This window comes from Python bivittatus, unplaced genomic scaffold (assembly GCF_059951505.1).
Source record: "Python bivittatus isolate LINGU-HERP-01145 unplaced genomic scaffold, Pbiv_v1 ctg000220_np1212, whole genome shotgun sequence".
NCBI lineage: Eukaryota > Metazoa > Chordata > Lepidosauria > Squamata > Pythonidae > Python > Python bivittatus.
This window is the reverse complement of record NW_028277048.1, coordinates 9,805,798-9,824,779: the sequence shown is the minus strand read 5'-3', so window position 1 is coordinate 9,824,779 and position 18,982 is coordinate 9,805,798. Positions and strand designations below refer to the sequence as shown.

Sequence of the window (18,982 nt, the reverse complement as noted above, 5' to 3'; positions counted from 1 at the left end):
TCATGGAGAATCTGACAATTAGGAGCAGCAACAATTTTTTACTTTTGTAGTTTGTAAATCTGCTTTAGATTAAGGACTCATTTACGTATGGTTGTGCTTTTTCTGCTTTGGATGCAAAGAATTGCAGAATTTTTTTAATAGAATAAAACAAATTGTTAGGATCGTGTCAGGTTATCCCAATTCAGTGGAGCCACACTGTTTGGGAAGAAACAGAACATGCATACATTCATAAAAAATGTTGAAGAAATCCCCCACGGAAGTCCCCCAGTAGCGTTATAATCAACTTTATGCTCTGTTGCCTCAAGCTCATCACTTCAGGCCATATTGCCTGAAAGTCAGGAAAGAAGCTGGCTTGTAAGCAAATACTTGCAAATGAGTTTGAGACCCATAAAACATCGTGTGTGTGATGTGGGTTCTCTATGGTGAAAATCAGCTTTGCTCCAGAGCCCCTTCCTAAGCAAAGAAGGATGACCTCTAAGATCTTGCTTTGCCTCTCACTGGCTCTCTCCATCCAGGGTGAGTATACATGACTTGCAATGAGAAAGGGCAAATTTTGGACTTGGGCTAGGACAGAGAACAAGCATGATGGGCTAGCAAAATCTAGACATCTCTAGTCTTTCATGGGAATACAGTTAATGAACACAGCAGAAATATGAGGGAATGTAAATGTTGATGCCCATCCAGGAAACTGAAGGATAAAACAAATATATCTTTCTATTTATGGACAGACACAGTATTTCCATTTTTTTCATGAGCATGGAATAGGCAGGAGTGTCAATGACAACTAGATAGAAACAATTATTTCATACTGGTCCCATAAATAAATAATGCTCAGTGCCATCTGATGGTCTGTGGGACAGCACCTCAGGAGTCACAGAATATGGCAGATTCTCTTCTCTGAAGTTAGAGGAAGATCTCCAACTTTCCTCTTCAAACTGAAAAGAAGGAAAGTCAACAATGGATTCCTTCTCTCTCCTTTCTGGTGGCCTCCAAGATACCATGGCTCTTTCTAAAATCAAGACATCTCCACTTTGAAATATTCACAAAGCTAGTGCAGTGGTGCATATGGTAGATAAGGCTAAGGATCCCAAGCCCTCTACTCCTTTGTTACAGATCCAAATGTCAGCTTTGAGATGTGCTGTAAATTGTTATCCTTCTCACTGAGTTGTGTTTTTTTTTTAAATAAACCAAACTAGAACAAAAAACATTGTTCTTCCTTACTTCCACCTTTTCATTCATTAAGTAAAGTCTCCTTCAAGTTGCACTTGACTTCTAGTGACTTATGAACAAACCTATACAAGCTTTTTTTTTTTTTCACAAAATGGCAGTGGGTTACTATTTCTAGGAGGCTGTCTAATTTCTCATTCTAGCTTACAGCTCTGGGTTTTCTCGTTGTCTCTCATCTAACTGCTAATTTATTCCTATTCTTATAGAGTATTTTGATTCAACTAAGGTTGGCTAGATACTGCCGCCAAGCTAGGATCTGTCATTCTTTAGCCAATAATGAACTAGCTGCATGGAAATTTTCTTAGCAGATATATTCTTAGTTCCATTATCATAGAGTAGTTTGGATACACAAATACTGAAGTGGGACTGTGGCTTGTTAAAGTTATGACCTGTTTAAATGTATTATCGGTGACTGGATAAAAGCTGACAGTGATATGATGTTACTTTTTGTGGTACACCCACAAAATTACTGTTTTGTTACCTCTCTGGAACATCCAAACATAACTATGCTTGGGCAGATTCTCACTGAAACCTCTGTTTAAATAGGCACACATAAGTTTAGTATGCAATCCAGCCAACTATCCTATGCTTCTGTGAAGTCTTTTAGAGCATGACTATCATTGTTTACATTCTAAACAACAACATTTCCTGCAGGTTTACAATGGAAGATTGTCTTAATCATTTTATTGCAATGCATTTCTCTTTCTTTTGGCCATCCTAACACAGTTTGCGAAGGAGAAAAACAGATTGTTTTTTTCCCAAAGGCACAGCCTCACATTACTACCAATCAAAAGGGCATGTAATACATTTAGAACAGCCATAGAATAAGGCATCATACCTGTGAATCTTGAAAGTCCCTTTCAAAAATATGAGCTTCACTCGATTTTGTAGACTGACAGGCCTTTAAAAATGTTCTTCCAGAGTTTTTGGGCCATGATGGAAAAGCTGCAGTTGCAGCGTATACTTAATATGGTTATGAATTCACCTGTTGCGGGGGGGGAGGAGGGAGTGTCAATGGTGTTGCAGAGTATATTAAACATTGAGCTAATCCAATGATCAGGATTTGGACAACTAAGTAGCCAAAGTTAAAACAAACCAAGCTTAAGATGTTCTTCAAAATGGAACTGCTCCTTCTTGAACTAATTTGGTTAAGTGTGTTGCCCAAACCGAATGAAAATGCTTTGCTTATGGGCACAACCAATTTTCCTTCTCTGGAACGTGGAACAGGATCCTCCCTACTGATCTCGTCAAGCAGGGCTGAGCAGAATCTTGCAAAAGAAGAACGAATCTTGGTCTTTCCAACCTTCAGCTCTAACAGCAGGGTAAATCTCTGATACTCTCCTTCCTTCTTCAGGTGGAGCCTTGCAACCCGTGCCTGTCCAGCCTCCTCAGGCCTTATATGCTGAGGGGTCTACTGCTGTCCTGCAGTGCCCTCTGCAAAGTGGCAGGATCCAGGACTACCACGCCTTCTGGTTCCAACAAAAGCCCAGCAAAAGCCCAGCCTTCATCCTGAAGCATAACAACAATGGGCAGATAGAACGATCCTCTTCATTTGATGCACGTTTTGTGCCCATCCAGGATACCCAGGCCAATGCCTACATCTTGCAGATCCAGAAGGTGCAAACAGATGAAAGTGCCACCTATTTCTGTTTAGCAGAGGCAAATTATTTCCAGACAGCTGTCTCAGGGAGTGGAACACAGCTCAGCATCAAAGGAGGTGAGCAGGAATATTGCATAACAGTAAAATAAATTAGATTACCAAAGGCACTTTCTTTCTTTCTGTCTTTACAAGGAAAGAGGGAGGGAGGGAGGGAGGGAATAAACCCTGCTAGGAACAGGAAAAAAAGTGGTGAGAAACCACCCTCCCCACCAACCTCTGAGCTGAATACCCTGAAGCCGTCTCAATGCCGAAGCAAAAGAATTGAGTATTTTGCATCTGTAGTGGGTGAGGACAGTCTGCATAGCTGCATCTAGAATGTTTTGGAAACCCGGGCTATCCTGCGGCTTTAGGGAATAGAAAAAAGGGTGTCTAGAGAGAACAACCGCCTTTGGCTAAGCCTCCTGGGAACCAAGTGACTGGAGGCTGCCAGCCTGGGGAAAGCTTTATTTACAGGGGACCCTTAGATAGCAGCAAAGTCCATTTTGATACTGCTTGTTGCCAGGTAGTAGTCACTGGGCTGTACAGTATTGGATTAGGCTGTACGTGCACAATGATTCTGTTGCCACAACACATAAATCCCAGTCAGCTATTAACCTAGTTAAATCTCCTTACCAATGAGTTTGATAGCACTCAGTCCTGTCCTATTAACTGAGTGAAAAAAAAAAAAATGGAAAACATAGTAGAGCTATGAGACCTGGATTTTTGCAGCCAGATCTGATAGACCTAGAATAGAATGTCCTTCCAGGTTTTCCAGAAACTGATATCCCACAAGCCCTTGCACCAAAAGGGTACTGGCAAGGCTACATGGCATCACCAGTCCCGTTTCAAGTGGCCAGGAAGAGAGCAATAGGCTTAGCTTGACCATTGCAGCTAACTGGTGTCTAAGATGCATATTCGGTGTCGCTAAGCTTTAGCAGTGAGCTCTGTAGTAGAAAGGCTTACAGTACTTTTTCAGACTCTCTTTTTAACGGAAGATCAGGTAAGCAAATAGGTCAATTGACAGAGTTGTGATGTTTCCACCATACAACTGACTGGATCTGTCTGGGGTTAAACATCCTTTTTTTTGTGTTCTCACAATACATTAACCTCTCCTTGATCCAGAAGCAAGTTGTGAGAAGAGGGCTAATAAATAGCAAGGAACAGCTATAGAAGAAATGGAAAGAAAAGGCCCAGGTTCACTTGGGCAGGATCTAAAGATCAATTGCTATCTCTAAATACCAGACTTCACATTACTCAACTCACACCTTTACAGATCACATTTACATTATGACTGCTGTTGCAACTAATCAGCCAGTCCGGCAAACTTTTTGGCTGGTCCTTCAAAACCAGGTCTGAACACTAAATTGTGAGAGTATGCTTCTTAATCAACAATATAATGGCTGTTTGGCAAGACTCAATCATTCTTGTTTTCCCCAGGAAAATCAGCGAAAGCACCATCATCAGTCACCCTATTGTCTGATCTTTCCCAGATATCAGAATCTCCTGATATCCACGCCTTATGTATAGTTGAGAAATTCTACCCAGGCATAGTAGAGATCAAGTGGAGTGCATCTGGGAAAGATATAACTGAGGGAGTGATCCCTGGACAAGTGACCCTGAATGATGATGGCACCTACACCACCACCAGCGTCCTGAATACCTCCCGCTCTGGCATCCCTATTCAGTGCTCTGTGAGTCACCCCTCTTCTGGGGCCAAGACTGAACGGACCCTGGAAGAGTGCATGTAGAAGGAAATGCTTTCAGCTCAACACCTTCCTTCTTCCACTTCTCTTCCCCCTCAAAGCTCTCTGCAGCGTATGACCTGCTCCCTGCTTTTGTTTCACCCTCAGTAAAGCTACGTTCACTCCTTACTGTTGTCTGATTATTATTATTATTATTATTATTATTATTATTGGATGAACATGGGCATGGAAGGAAGTTGGGCAGTTTCTTGTTATCTGAATGGGGCTTTATTAGTAGCTGCTTCCTATAAAGGAATGCTGCCTTGAACCGGTGCAGCTTCCACGTTGAAAGACGGATCCCTGATGAACCTGTTGTGCTTACCCAGTTTCATGAGTTGGCACAATCCATTGGATCAGAAATTAATCAAATGAGCTGAACGTGCACCACTCCACCCCCATGAGCCAAGGTTGCTACTAACTGCGCATCCCATCTTCGAACTTACGGACTTGCACCTTCGTGTTGAATGCAAGTACATAAGCCTCATGATTTGCATAGTAATGTCGCAATGCACATTTTTTCATTGCCCTTTTCCCTCCTCCCTCCTGCTCATGGAAATGAAATGGAAATGAAACTATTCGGTATCTGAACAACTTAATCAAGCCTGCTGCACAAACACACCCATGTTGCATTCTCTGTATATTTCAGCAGCATTGTCTATCATTTTGTTAGGTTTGATGACAGGAGGAGACTTCATCCTTTCCATGGGCTTTTTGCTTATCCGTGTTTTTCCCTTGTCACCCCCTTCCCAAATGTTGCTCTCAACCCACTCAAATGACAGTTTTGCCTGCCACATTGCTCTACCTTATGAGGAATATTTCTTGGTACCTGACATCACATTCTTGGAACTGGCCTGGTATAGTTAATGTCAAAACACTGGAACAGGTTGCTTTGTTTTCCCCTGAACCAGCCTCCTTTGGTGTAAAAGCATGTGGACATCAGCTGCGCCGTGCTTGCCAATAAGCAGCAAGGAAAGGAAGCCTACGTTGAGTTTCATCCCCTCTTTAACACATTCAGTCATTTAAAAAATGCAGTTAAAATCTTGGACCCACAAAATATTCTCCAGGAGTATACTCTGGCTGAATTATTAAAGCAATAAAGGACTGACCCTTATATTAGCAGAGCACAGAGGTTTCCTTAGGCAGGAGGTGCTGGGAAGGAGGCAATGGCAGCGAGGCAACTGAGGGCAGAGCTCCATGTACCATAGTGCCTGCCCTCCTCCCAACTGAAAGCTAGCTCACTGTCTTCCAGTGTGCCACTTAGGGCTACCAGGTTGGGATTTTGTTGCCACCTAATGGCCATCTGGATTATTCCACCCAGATGGGATAGTCCTAGTTGGGCAATGTGGTCCTATTGCCAGGACTGAGGGAAAATTCAGTTAACAATTGGGTTAAGCTTCTGAAATAAGCAGAGGGGTGCTGTTGGGTCTTTCATCTCAAGCAGTAAATAACTTACTTAGTAAACTAAGTAAACATCTTTACTGAGGTGCCCATCTTCTAAGTGCCCAGATAAGCAACTGTTAAAGAATTAGGGCTCACGGAGGCGAAAAATTGGTTTCTGGACTGCACTGTTTCCACCTGATGTAAACATCTTCATAAACTATTAGCAGGCTAGGCAACTGGGGATGGGGGACCTGGATATAAGCTCACACCCATGTTGTGTGTAACATCCCATTACTTTTCTCTTGGGTTGTTTCAGCCCGTGAAAGTGAAAAATGCCTGACTCACAGAATACCTGTTGCCTGCTTCAATCCACCCTCCTGTTTTCTCTCACAAAAAATTACAGCTTCTGTATGCCGTAATTCAAAGCTGCGTACTATCAGGTTCTTCAAAGTAATTCAGAGCTGCATATTATCGGATTCCCTTGTGCAATGCTTCTAGGGAAAAACGGATACCATTTATAAAAGTCGGAAAAAAAAAAAGCTGGAGGGCTTCCTGTTAAGATTCTGCTCCACTGGGCTGCCTGATAAGATCCGATATGGCCTAAAGGATGAGCAAAAGCAAAGGGGTCATAGAAATAGTGAGCAATAGCTTCCTTGAAGGAATTTGTGATCAGAAAAGGATTTTTTTTCTTTTAAACCAGTGTTTTTCCATCTTAACAAAATTAACAGATGATATAATTAACATTAGCAACTAGACATTGCCCTAGATCAGTGTTTCTCAACCTCAGCAACTTTAACATGTGTGGACTTCAACTCCCAGAATACCCTAACCAGCATGCTGGCTGGGGAATTCTGGGAGTTGAAGTCCACACAGCTTCAAGTTGCTGAGTTTGAGGAACACTGATTTAAATCAACTCAAAATCCCAAGAACGAACATTTCAAATCTGCTCATGTCGCCAGACTGACTGGACTAAAGCAAACCAACATGGTAGCAACCGTGGCCTCCAATTATAGTGCAATGGGTAGCCCAAAATGTGGCTTTCTTCTGCCTCCTACATCTCCTTCAGTTACAAGGTGTAAGCTTCACACTCATCCCTTCTTTAACACATTCAATCATTTAAAAAATTCAATTAAAATCTTGAACCCCCCAAATATTCTTAGTACCAAGGACGTTGCATATGGCTCTTTGTGAGGCCTCTTTCCACTACACAAAAGGAGCTTCGCTGTTGAATCTGCTGCCCGAGTCGGTGGTGCAGTCGGCATGAGGACAAAGCAAAGGAATGTGTTATCAGCATTTTCCTTCAGGAAGTGGAAACTGAATGAACCAATGAAAGAACAAAGAAATTTTTTTTTTTAATGTTACCTTTGATACACGAGAGATCAAACAGACTGCAGCCAGCTACCTTTTCAAACCTTACACCCCTTTACCCACTTGCTCAGCTCTTGGTCTTCACAGTGCTTTTCCCACTGGTGCCTGCATGGAGAGACAATGGATCGCTGCAATTACATCACTCAGAATAAACCACATATCCACATGTTGTACTATTTTCCTACAAAGTTTAAAAATGCTAATGCTTTTCCCCCAGAAGGGAGCCTACCCCCCCCCCCCGCTTACTATTGGCTTTCTGTAGGATGGTGAAAGTAATTTTGTTAGATGGGCTTTTGAATCCTGGTGGTGACTTCAGATGGCCACTTTCAGTGGGGATCTGATTGGTGGGTTGGGGTTTTAAAATACATGTTGTTGGAGTTTAGGGTATGTTATGCTTGTAAACTGCCCAGATTGGGGTGGGCAGGCAGGAAGAGCCTGGCTTGGAATATGGCATATCCCATCCCAATAAGATCAATCAGATTAAAGATGAAATTCCACTTAAAGACACTTAGTAGGGCCATAATCCCAAAATAGAGCAGCTGTTTTGCATGTAGAAGGCCCTAGGTTCTTAAAGGTTGGCTGGAAAAACATCTGCCTGAAGCTCAGAATGCTACTAGTCAGCCTCAACACCCTTTGGTTAGTTGGACCAATGGTCTAATATGGAGGAAACATGCAGAGAAGTTTGCAGCGGCACCTAGTTCAGCTTTGGAGCATAGCTCTTGGTTGCTTTCCATGATTGTCCTCAAGTCACTATTATATCCTACCCTCTCTATACCATTCACAAGTCCTGGGTTGCATATCCCAGGCAGTCTATTGCTCTCTGAGCATAAGAGGCATAGAATAATCAGGAAGAAGGAGGGGAAGATTCCTGGATCATTAAAGGTTGTGAAGAGTGCTGGCAGGCAGATGCAACTTCTCTTGTCACCACAGAACAATCAGCACCTGTCAGATTCCTTTGACACAAGGATTGGAAGCGATCCAATAGTTCTGATCCTCTTTGAATTCATCTCCTCACTGACTCTTATATCACTCAGGGCTGGGCTACTACCTACTGTATATGCATGAACTCATAGCACTTAGATGCTAAGGGATAGGGTGCTAATCTGTGGAAAATCAACTCAGATCCAGAACCAACAATGGATGAAGCCAGAGGCAACTATCTCCAATGTTTTAATTAATTTAGGCCCAGGATATTTTATTTTATTCTGATAAATTTCTGCATCCTTATTTCATTTCTCTGAAAGTATTGCACTTAATGTAATCATGCATATGGATATGTTCTATAAACCTAGCCAGATACATGACCTGGTAGAGGAGATACATAGACATATTTATGCATAAGCAGATACACATTCTAGTTTTTCAACTAAGGTCCCTAAGGGATCAGATTTTTTTTTTCATTTTTCATTTTATTTTAAAAGAAAACATAATCACAGCTCAATTACTAGAGTCTATAGGATTAAGTGATTGCATCTTTGGAATCTGCTGACTGGGTTCATGCAATTCTCTAGACTAAACTAAAATGGAGCTTCTATTCTACCCACAATTTTATCAGGTTGTGTAAACCAGGCCATCATGTTAAGTCATAAAATAGCTTATTTGTTTAGGCATAGCATGCTATTTGGACATTATAACTGTGTTTTCTTAACCTGTTTTTTTTTTTTTCCTTCTTACTTAGGCTCCTGTCTCTTTATTAGCTTGAATATAATTGCTTCTTCCAACTACTTAAACTGTCGTTTTTTAGCTATTTTGCTGTGAAAGACACATAAAATAGCATTAGGAACTCTAATATTTTTTCCTCTTGGATTCCTCTGATGCAGAATGCAGACTGAGATATGGGAAATCAGCTATTCTCTTTGCTGAAAATCCAGCTAGTTTACAACAGAATTACTTACCTAGCACTAAAATATGAGTTCTTTGTAAATGTGAGGAAATAGGCACAAAAGAGGCAGGATTTCTTAATAGCCTTAATTATTCCCATTCCATTAGTTGCAGTTTCACATATCCACAGTTGGTAAACAGAGATTAGACCTTGTAATCCATAGTAAAGAGTTTCACGTATCTATAGTTTGGGGCATGTGGTTTTGTTTGGAAGAGGACTTTTGAAATGTTGTCTTTTTTTTAAATTTTATGAATATAAAAAATTGCAGACAAATCTTTGCATATGTATAAAGTACATTTTTGCAAGGTCTTCTTATCCACAATGTTATTATCTGAAATGGTTAGGGTTAGGGTTGAAGTTAAGAACCCACCCAAATTACAAGGGCCACCTGTCCTTCAGAAGAAGGGATAATGAAGAACAAGTTATTTAAAAGGGTTGGAAGAGGTTGTTAAGCAACCTACACCTGCAGACTTCTCCTTTCTTTAAAGCAACCCGTAATGGACATGCAGCCTTGATCTCTCTACCACGTCTCCCTAATACAGAGGTGTCTTCTGTAACTTCAGTAACTGCAGCTTCAGATACAAAATGCAAGTGAAAAAAAAAACTTTATCTGTTTAATATTAGCTATAAAGGCACAAGAGAAGGACAGGGCAGAGGGACTGGTGATTCTATATGAAAATACAGCTCTACAGAACACACTGGCCTAATTCACAGGTAGATAATGGTTGAGATAGACAGCCAGATGCTCTTCAGAAATTTGGGATGCAACCTCCAACCTTGAACAAAGCTTATTAGGGATGTAGCCTAAAGCAGAACCCCGTCCGTGGAACCCAGTTTGAAAAACCCTGATCTAAGTCATCCAGGTAGCTCCAGATTGCCCATCTGTGAGCTAGGTCAGATTATCTCATCCTACAAAATCATGGAGAGGGGAGTACTTATCATTAGACCCAGTCAGCTATTTGTTCTCCTACCAGGCAGCCATGCCAGCAGGGTCTTTCACAATCTTTTTGACACAGGCGATGTCATCTTCAAGATCAGGATTCAGCAAATCTTAAAAAAGGGAAAGAGCACACAAGCAAGAGAGAAAGATGATAGAAAGGTGTGAACAAAGGCAGCAGCTTTTCCTTAATAACACAAAGCTGGAAGAAGTTTTTTTGGGGGAAGAAAAGACCACTCATTTATTTCAGGACTTAAAACCCTCCCTCAGTGTACACATCCCAGCAACATTATAAATTAAAAGCTCAGCAAAATAGTTCACTGCCTTCCCAAAATCTATCAGGGAGGGCATCCTCCAGATCTCCAGAGGTAAAGGATTTCATAGGGATGGAGTGAAAGGTGACAAGCATTTCCTCCTGGTCCCCCTTCCCCAAATCTCACATGGGAGGACTATCAACATTCCAGTTCAGGACACACACTGGACACTCTCCACCAGACTTAACCCCACAAAAGTTGCCAGCACAAGGGCTTGAATGTGGTCCCCTCTGGCAGAGGTCCGAACTTTGGAGCAATCCCAGTGAAGATCTTTCCTTGTGTTTTTTCCAGATGTGCTTCTGATGGTGATGACCCTGAGAGGAGGGCCTCTCCTAAAGCTTTGAATGCCGAGAAGTTTCAAATAATCCTGTCCCAAATGTATGCAAGGCTCTATAAATCATAATCAGCAGTTTGAATTTTGTCTAGAAGCCAATTGATGCTCAATGCAGTTGTTTAACAAGGAATTTCCATACAATCAGTTCATTTATAATGGAGATACAGGATTCTGAACCAGGTGATGCTTCCAAAAACTTGGAACAGGGTGACTATTATGCAGTATATTATAGTAATACAATTTGGAGGTAACTAAGTCATCTGTCCCTACAGGTATAGGCAGAAAATGTCTTATCTTTCCCTCTAGAAAACAATAAGTCAGATGTAGTTGAACCAGACCGACTGTTGTAGAATCACCAACAAGATCAGCTTATGGTCCAACAGTGACAAAAATCAGCTTCAGGATAAGGAATAGTTCTAAATGAAGGGAAGAGGTTTCTTTTGAGGCCCCATGGACTGGTTTGGTAGGTGGATTAGGTAGGGCTATCATACCTAGGTTGCAGTATGCCTCTCAATCTCTTTGCTACCATCTAGCAGGCCTCCAGAACTTTATAAATCAGCCCTACAATTGGCCTACCAGCTGGAAACTCCTCATCACTGATGACCGATAACTACTTTTGCCAAACAGATGAACTAAAATGCCAGTATTAAAGATGAATTCCTTATACTCCTTTAGATGTTCAAACTTACGAGAGCTAGAACCCCCCGATATGAAGAGGAAACCATCTATTGAATTGAAACAAATTTATATTAGACGTCATCCTAAGGTCCAACTAAATGGCACTGCTTCCTCTAAATAGTCCCCAAGTTTTAATTTACTGAAGATTCAGATGCTTATCTCCATAGGTACAAGCCTATGTTTATGTATCTACTGTATCTATACATGTCTCTACAATTCCTGAGCAGGTCAGTGAAACTGGAAATGGCTGTTCAGGTCTTCATGCCCAGGGAGGCATGAATCTAAACATCCATTGGTCATTATGCAATAAAGTTGAGCTATAGCACTTCAGAGGTCAGACTGCCTATATAAGTGATCTCCTAGATGAAAAGGACCCATAACTCTCCATATTTAGAAAGCCATTGCACTAGTACTAGGCTAGACTTCCAAGCCTAACTACTTTTGCTGCATCGATAGCTGGGCAGTTTAAATCCAGCCAAACAATTTTAACGATTGTATGCACTATGTTAAAGGAGCATTTATTTTAAATGGAGAGAATTCACTTGCAGTCTGAAGTAAGAGACCCTGGGTTAGCCAACCCAATTCCTCTGAATCTGTAGCTCAGTTTGTACAGGGCAAAGAAGAGAACTAAGGGATTATTTATAGTGATTTTTCCTAAACACACAACATTCATGAAGTACTTGGTGTGCCTGAAAGCACTATACAAACCAGGTGAAGGCAAACGGATACCCATCAGACTACAGTTCTCATATTCCCTTCCCATTAAACATGCTGGAAGGGGCTGAAAGGAGTGATGATTCAAAAAAATCTGGAGAGCATCTAGTTGCCTTTTCCTGTATTAAATATTTGACCTCCAGACCTGCAATTTCAACAGTCAGCAGATGGCGGTCTTTACTTTACTTTACTTTACTTTACTTTACTTTACTTTACTTTACTTGTACAATTGTTTTGAGGTGGTGGAGGTGGGGAATAAGAGAGATGACAAAATTTAACATATGTACAGAAATATTAAGAAAAGCAAGCAAATGATAGTTTGTCCAGTTGCTATAGTAGGGTAAGAAAAATGTATCACCTTGGAGATCTTGGGGAGAGGGAATACAAGAAACCAAACCTGATAGGATTGTTTTTGCCCCTTATGTCTGAACCTGATGCCAAGGGTTCAGGTCTCCTTACTGGCATTCTGAATAGAAATAAATCAAAATCTAAACTACAATTTCGCAGCGGCTTAATGACGCCGAAAGTTGCCGGCCAGAAATGGCTGACGCTTCGGCGGTTCGAGTCCAGCCTTCGCGTTAAACAGGGTGAGCTCCTGTTTCCTCCCCCCAGTTCCTGTCAACCCAACAGTTCGAAAACTTACGTGAGTAGATAAATGGGGACTCTCACTCCGGTGGGAGGAAAAATGCTGGCGCGGTGCCTTGCAAAAAAAGGAGTGGGGAGTAGTTGCCGGTAAGCGCGAAAAACCGCGTGCGCCCGAAAAGGGCGCTAAGCAACGGAAACCCCGCCTCCTGCGCTCGCCAGCTGGGCTCTGCCCTAGGAAGGAGGCTCTGGCAAACCACTTCCGAAAACAGTTGCCTTGAAAACTGCAAAGGACTTGTCCAAAAGCAGTCACTGCAGGGTCAGCCATGACTGAGCGCAGACAAAAAAAAAAAAATTATAACTGGCTACAACGATATTGTAATGTTACAGTATAAAATAATGCATTCATAATGTATATAGTAACTTGAGGTATGTCATTAAATTAAGATGTTTACTCTGCTTATTTTGATGTGAAAATTTGAACAATTGCCATTTCATCATCACCATCCTACCTGATTTATTATGAAAGATTATTCACTTTCCAGAATGTTGCTCTCACAACTCCACCCCATCCTCCTTTTCTATAATTTTATTTTTGGGGACCCAAGGGCACAAATACATCTTGTGCCTGGGGAGAGGTGGGAACTGACCTGAGCAAGCTACGCCACAGATGACCTTCGATAAGGTACCGTTATCTTTACACCACCGACCACTGTTGATATGGAAGATGCCATAGTCTTTGGTGCCACCTTTGTGCCAATCAATGGTTTCGGTGTCAAAGCCGGATTCATAAAATGCCATGCAGATCCCTGCAAAGGAGGGAATTAAGAGAGGTTCTTCAGGGTCCCTTTCACAGCCCTCCACTCATTCTGACAGCTGCATTCTAAACATTCCAAAATGTGGCAAGGAGGCAAAATCCGGCTTAAAGGGCTACTGTAGATATAAATCATTTGTCTTGAGGGTGTTCAGCTGTTCTCTTTCCAATTTTCTACTCTGACTTCTACAACCTGTGGTCCTCTATATAGGCGGGACTTCAATCCCCATCATCCCCAGCTTGCATGGTCATGCCAAGGTGCCCTTGTGGGAAAAGCTTTTAGGAAACTCCTCTTTTCAGCCTTTACTCTCAGCCTGTTTTCATCTCCCCACTAGACATTTTGAAACAAGCAGCTATTACATAGCTGTTCCCTTCCTTGAAAGACTCTGTGTGTGTCTGTGTCTGTGTGTGCAAGTGTATGCTAATTTTAAAAAAGCAAAGGGGAGCAATATCAAAGGACGATGTCCAAAACAACATCATCAGAATCTCTGTGAACAAGGCAGGTGATTGGAACCCCTCTCTTGCTAATGATCCATGGAAATGACAAAACGGGCATCAACCTGGTTTGCGTAAAAGGAGAAGAGCCTTCTTGGAGTTAGAAATGCTTTGCCTGACCAATTTCAAAGCAGAACTGCTGAAAACTGGTAGGAAGTCTGCCCTGATTTTGCAGTGCTTAGAAACAGTTCCCTTTCCCTTCAAACTGCGTTGAAAATGACTTGCATTGAAATTATCTAGAGATCCAATAGTGGGAGTCCCTATGTTTTTGTTTAAATGTTAGTGCAGCTGCACGTAGGGAAAGGTCCTCAAATTAACTGGAGGAGTGCCACTAAGGGTAGGGGCTTTAGTCATAAAGAGCGTTGGAAAGAGAGTTTAACCATTGTTCTGGGCCACATATTCTGCTGAACTGTCACATGTAGACATATTGTAGGGCAAAACACTGGCTCCTTACAGATGGGAAGGATAGCCAGTGTGTATAAAGATTCAGGTGTTGGACTGGGATCAGGGAGCCCAAAGTTTGAGCCTCAACTCAGATATGGAGTTCATTAGGTGACCTGGGGCCAGTTACTACTTAGTCTCATCCAACTCACACAGTTGTTGTTTGTAAAAATGAAATGAGGGTCACTCTCTCCCCCATGTGCACTGTCTTAAGAACTCAGAAGAAAGATGAGATCAAAAGGTAATAAATATTACTACTAATAACACTATTTAAGAAAGAAGACACATAATTTGTTTATTGTCTTCTACAGATAATGAATTCCCTACCACCACCTTTATTTTGGTGATGGTCAGCCTTGGCCAGTTCTCTAGGTTCTCCATGTCATGGTTATCAGTCAGTAGATCTTCCCAGATAATTGCATCATCCATAAAGAAATTGGTCAAAATGGTCTAGCAATGCTAGAAGGCATATGATAGACTATATACCAAGAAGGAAATGTAGTGACTGATATAGAATAGCCAAGATTATATCATCTTCCACTTGTTATTTATTTATTTATTTTCCAAATTTATATATATTATATATTACTGTATATCTGTAATTTAGAGCACAAGCCACCAGGATTTTCCAATAAGAATATAATCAGAGCCCTGCTGGATCATGCCAAAGGTTCACTCAGTTCTGTATCACACAGTGGTCAATAAGATGCCCCCAAGAAACTCATAAAAAGGGCATGATATCACTCCTTCTGGAAGCAATATGGAGCTAATCATGACTTGCAGCCACTGATAATTTATTTTTGTTGAATTTGCTAAGACCTTTTAAAAACCATATAAACTGATGACTAGACAATATCTTATGATAGCGAATTCTATATTTTAACTAAGTTTTGTATAAAGATGGGCTTCTTTTTGTTGGTCCTGAATCTTCTGGCATTAATTTCACTGGATGACCCTGGACTCCTACTCACTGGAATTTGTCCACAATACCCATTAATTTGAGTGTCTTTTGCACTGGTGAGCTTCCAGTGTAGCCAAGCAGTCAGATCTGGCCACACATCTACAACTACCTAGACATTTGAAGAGTACCACCAGAGATCAATACCTCAGTTTGCTGAGTACTGTTACTCAGATCCAGGAAAACAAATAGAGGCACTAATTATAGGAAATTGTGTGAGGAGATCTAATAAGAAGCAAGCTGGGGCACGTCCATTTTATTTGCTGGGGCAAATAAAACAATACCTGCTTATGGAGAGGAGACAGGAAATACTGCTTAAGAAAAGCAAAAGCTACATTAGCAATATTAAGTGTAGGCCATTAGTCCAACTTTTACTCTCAGTATTTGGGTAATATGTTCTCCAGTGAGGAATTGCACTTACAGTCGGATAGGCTATAACCTTCGTATCTATCCATCCCATTCTTCTTCAACACATGGGCCAACTCACAGCGACCATAGACCTTGGTTTGAATAGTAGCCACAAAGCAAGCTAGAAGGGCTGCCTCTAGCAAGAAAGTCATCATCTTGGCCATGGGACCTATGATAGGAAACAACTGACCCTTAAATCAAAGCAAATGCTGTAACCTTGGAAGGTAATTCCTTTAGGGGGGAAAGCAGAAAAACAGGTATGTAGATTAAAAAGAGAGAGAAATATAACATTTCAAAAGCAACAAATGGAATTTAAAATACATTCTCTATCTTCCAAAAATAACACATTTTTTTCTCTCTGGATTAGGATATGAAAATATTTTTCAACACTTCAGTGTGAATCAAGGAACTGTAGTAAGTACCCACTGGCCAGTACTAGTGATATCACTAATACATTGCTCTGTATCAATGTCATTTCCTGAAAAAAAATCCAAACTACTGTTCAAATGTATGTTCTGTGATGATAGGTGTTCAGTGAAAGATAACTTTATATACAAATAAACCCATATGTACTGCTCTAAAGTACAGGCCGTCCTCATTTCCCACCTGACTCATTTAGTGACTGTTTGCAGTTACAACAGTGATGAAAAAGCAACTTTGTGACCAATCCTCACATTTACGACCTTCGCAGGTCTGCAAAGCAAAGGGAAGCTGAAGTAAACTCATAAAATCATGATGTTTCACTTAGTGACCACTTCACTTAACAACTGAGTTGCTGGTCCCAGTTGTGATTGCTAAACAAGGACTAGCTTTCAGAATATGCCTTTCAAAGTGGACAGCCCATGAGAAGCCCATGAGAAGCCCAAAGGATTTGATCTTTTCCCTTCCCTAATAAATCTCTGAGCTCAGAAATATATTGGAACTTTGCTTCCTATAAAGCAGTGAAGACAGCTATAAATTATGACAAATGGGAGCTGAAACAAAATCCAAGAGTAAGTAAGATGTCATCCTGTGGATACTAATGGTGTTTAGGAAAAGCAAGGTTGAATGCAGGCTATTATCCAATACTGTGGCTGAGATTTTAGATATCTGCAGAGATGCAAGAGGGGTCAGGTGACAAAATGTGCATCATGACATTACAACACAAATTCCACCCTCTACATGCTTAAGTTAGCATTGTGATCCAAATATGAAAGGGTGGAACTTGTCTTGTGATATCATAATGAATGTTTCATTCTGTTGGCATCAATACAGTTAGGAATGTGTGCCTCTGAGTATCATCACACCAAGCCAAGTTAACTGTGAAGCCATCTACTGTGTTATAAACTATGATTTAGAGCTTAGCATGTTGGAGACAGGAGTGGTATTCACATGGGAGAAGCAACAGATGGGATAGTAGTGTTTGATTCCTTCCTGGCCTTGCATATCTCCTGCCCCTGAGCCCCAACTTTCATCTAGCTTGGCTTTAACCTTAACCAGAAAACCTTAGCTGGGGGAAAAGCAATTTGGAGGAAAGGCTGCAATGGAAAGTGATAGGGAAGAGAGAATGCTAAGTATCATCCTTCACTCCCTTTCAAATATTTCCACTGCAGGCTTGGGAGTCTAGTTTTACCAGTATCATAAGTCTCAAATGGGTCTCAAATGAGATCAGATAGAGCTTGGAGCGGACTTGCTCAGAAGGGATGCTACTGTAACAGGTCACCCCCTATCAGGAACTCCCCAGAAAGAGTCCTTTCAGACAGAAGAGAAGGGCTTTTAGACAAGTTTTATTGGACAAGACCGAGACTGATTTGAAAGTGGATTTAAAAATGACAGGCTACAAGAATGATATGGAAAAAGATGTTACACTGGATATACAAATGAAACTGGCTGATGTCTTAATAATTAAAAGGGATATACAGATACCAAACCAAAAGAGTGATCTGGATAACTTTCCTATATTGGATTTACAAAAGAGTCCTGTTAAAGTTTTGAAGGATTTTGTGAGAAGGGACAAAGCAAAAATGAAAAAAAAAAAAATCAAGTTCTAGGACAGTATTTGAAGGGATTAAAGATCAAGATTGTTAGAAGTAAAAGGAAGGAATATAAAGTTGGTTTATTTAATCAAGGTGAAAATAGATATGTTATTATCTCTGGTAATCCTTAATGGACCTTTGCTGACCAGGACTGAAATTACAAGGTTTTTAAGGATTTGTTTATAGATAAGAGATGAGGTATGGGAAGAAGAGATCATTTGTTGTATTTTAAGAGAAGGTTATAAGTTACTAATATTGTTTATACTTGTGATGAAGGTTTTATATATTCCTTTTCTTTTTCTTTACTATATTCTTATTTTTTATCTTTTTTATTTTTCTTTCTATTTTTTTCCTTTTCTGCACTTTCTATTTTTTTTTATATTCCTTTTTTTTTTAGTTTGTATTAGTTCTTTTTCATTGTAATGTTTAAGAAAATTATTATAAGAAAAAAGAAGAGAAGCGCTTTTAGGATGGCTGATCTTTTCTTGAGTTTGCTGCATGTTTAAGAGAAAGTGTGAGAGTGCCTTGAGGCTGTGGGGAAAAAGCCTGCAGTGACTTTCTTGAGAATAATGTTTGTCCCAAAATTAGGAGCACCGGGCACTAGAATACAGAAGGCAAGTAGTCAGAAGACACAGCAGAGCAAAAAGGCAAGAGTTTTATAAGTAGGAAATTATTTAATATGCAATTGTTTGTAAAGATTGGAAGTCAAATGAAAGAATTCCCTGTTTCTGCAGCCATTGAAGGTGCTTAGATGGAGAATTTCCTCCTCCCAGCAAAAATACCCTGCAACTTGCTCCAGGAGAGAAAGAGAGTCCAGAATTTGTAGTATGATATGCATATTTGATGTAGGTTACCATCAGTGTGAAGGGGGTCCCTAAAATTAGTGTATTTTAAGAGCATCTGTTGATGACCTTTTGCTTAAGGTTGAGGCATATCTGGTGGATGTGATTTTCCCCCAGCCCACCCCTTTATGATCCTCTCTTCCTTCAATGAGGCAGCACAGGATATTGCAACTCCGGTACTTCAATCCAGTTACCCCAACCAGCCCACTGAG

At 40.8% G+C, this 18,982-nt stretch overlaps 2 protein-coding genes across 2 annotated transcripts; one reads left to right on the top strand and one right to left on the bottom strand.

Annotated features, from left to right (window-relative positions):
* The first annotated feature begins 405 nt into the window (after positions 1 to 405).
* Positions 406 to 4,737, top strand: LOC107326190 (Ig heavy chain Mem5-like). Its single transcript, XM_025168328.2, has 3 exons — positions 406 to 516; positions 2,582 to 2,944; positions 4,304 to 4,737. The coding sequence occupies exons 1-3, from the start codon at positions 420 to 422 to the stop codon at positions 4,612 to 4,614; spliced, it is 771 nt and encodes a 256-aa protein (XP_025024096.1). The 5' UTR covers positions 406 to 419; the 3' UTR covers positions 4,615 to 4,737.
* Positions 4,738 to 7,366: 2,629 nt separating this feature from the next.
* On the bottom strand, positions 7,367 to 16,077 carry LOC103053687 (lysozyme C-like). Its single transcript, XM_007430814.3, has 4 exons — positions 15,927 to 16,077; positions 13,448 to 13,606; positions 10,210 to 10,288; positions 7,367 to 7,461 (listed from the first exon to the last, which is right to left on the bottom strand). The coding sequence occupies exons 1-4, from the start codon at positions 16,075 to 16,077 to the stop codon at positions 7,395 to 7,397; spliced, it is 456 nt and encodes a 151-aa protein (XP_007430876.2). The 3' UTR covers positions 7,367 to 7,394.
* Between the last annotated feature and the right edge of the window lie 2,905 nt (positions 16,078 to 18,982).

Bases quoted from the DNA above. Each gene is read 5' to 3' on its own strand.
- LOC107326190 (XM_025168328.2), top strand. From the start codon at position 420: ATGGTGAAAATCAGCTTTGCTCCAGAGCCCCTTCCTAAGCAAAGAAGG. The intron at 517-2,581 runs GTGAGTATACAT...TTCCTTCTTCAG, and splicing joins ACTGGCTCTCTCCATCCAGG to GTGGAGCCTTGCAACCCGTG. The intron at 2,945-4,303 runs GTGAGCAGGAAT...TGTTTTCCCCAG, and splicing joins ACAGCTCAGCATCAAAGGAG to GAAAATCAGCGAAAGCACCA.
- LOC103053687 (XM_007430814.3), bottom strand. From the start codon at position 16,077: ATGGCCAAGATGATGACTTTCTTGCTAGAGGCAGCCCTTCTAGCTTGC. The intron at 10,289-13,447 runs GTCAGTTCCCAC...CCCTTTTTTAAG, and splicing joins CTGTGGCGTAGCTTGCTCAG to ATTTGCTGAATCCTGATCTT. The intron at 7,462-10,209 runs GTAGGAGAACAA...CTCTCCATGCAG, and splicing joins CCTGCTGGCATGGCTGCCTG to GCACCAGTGGGAAAAGCACT.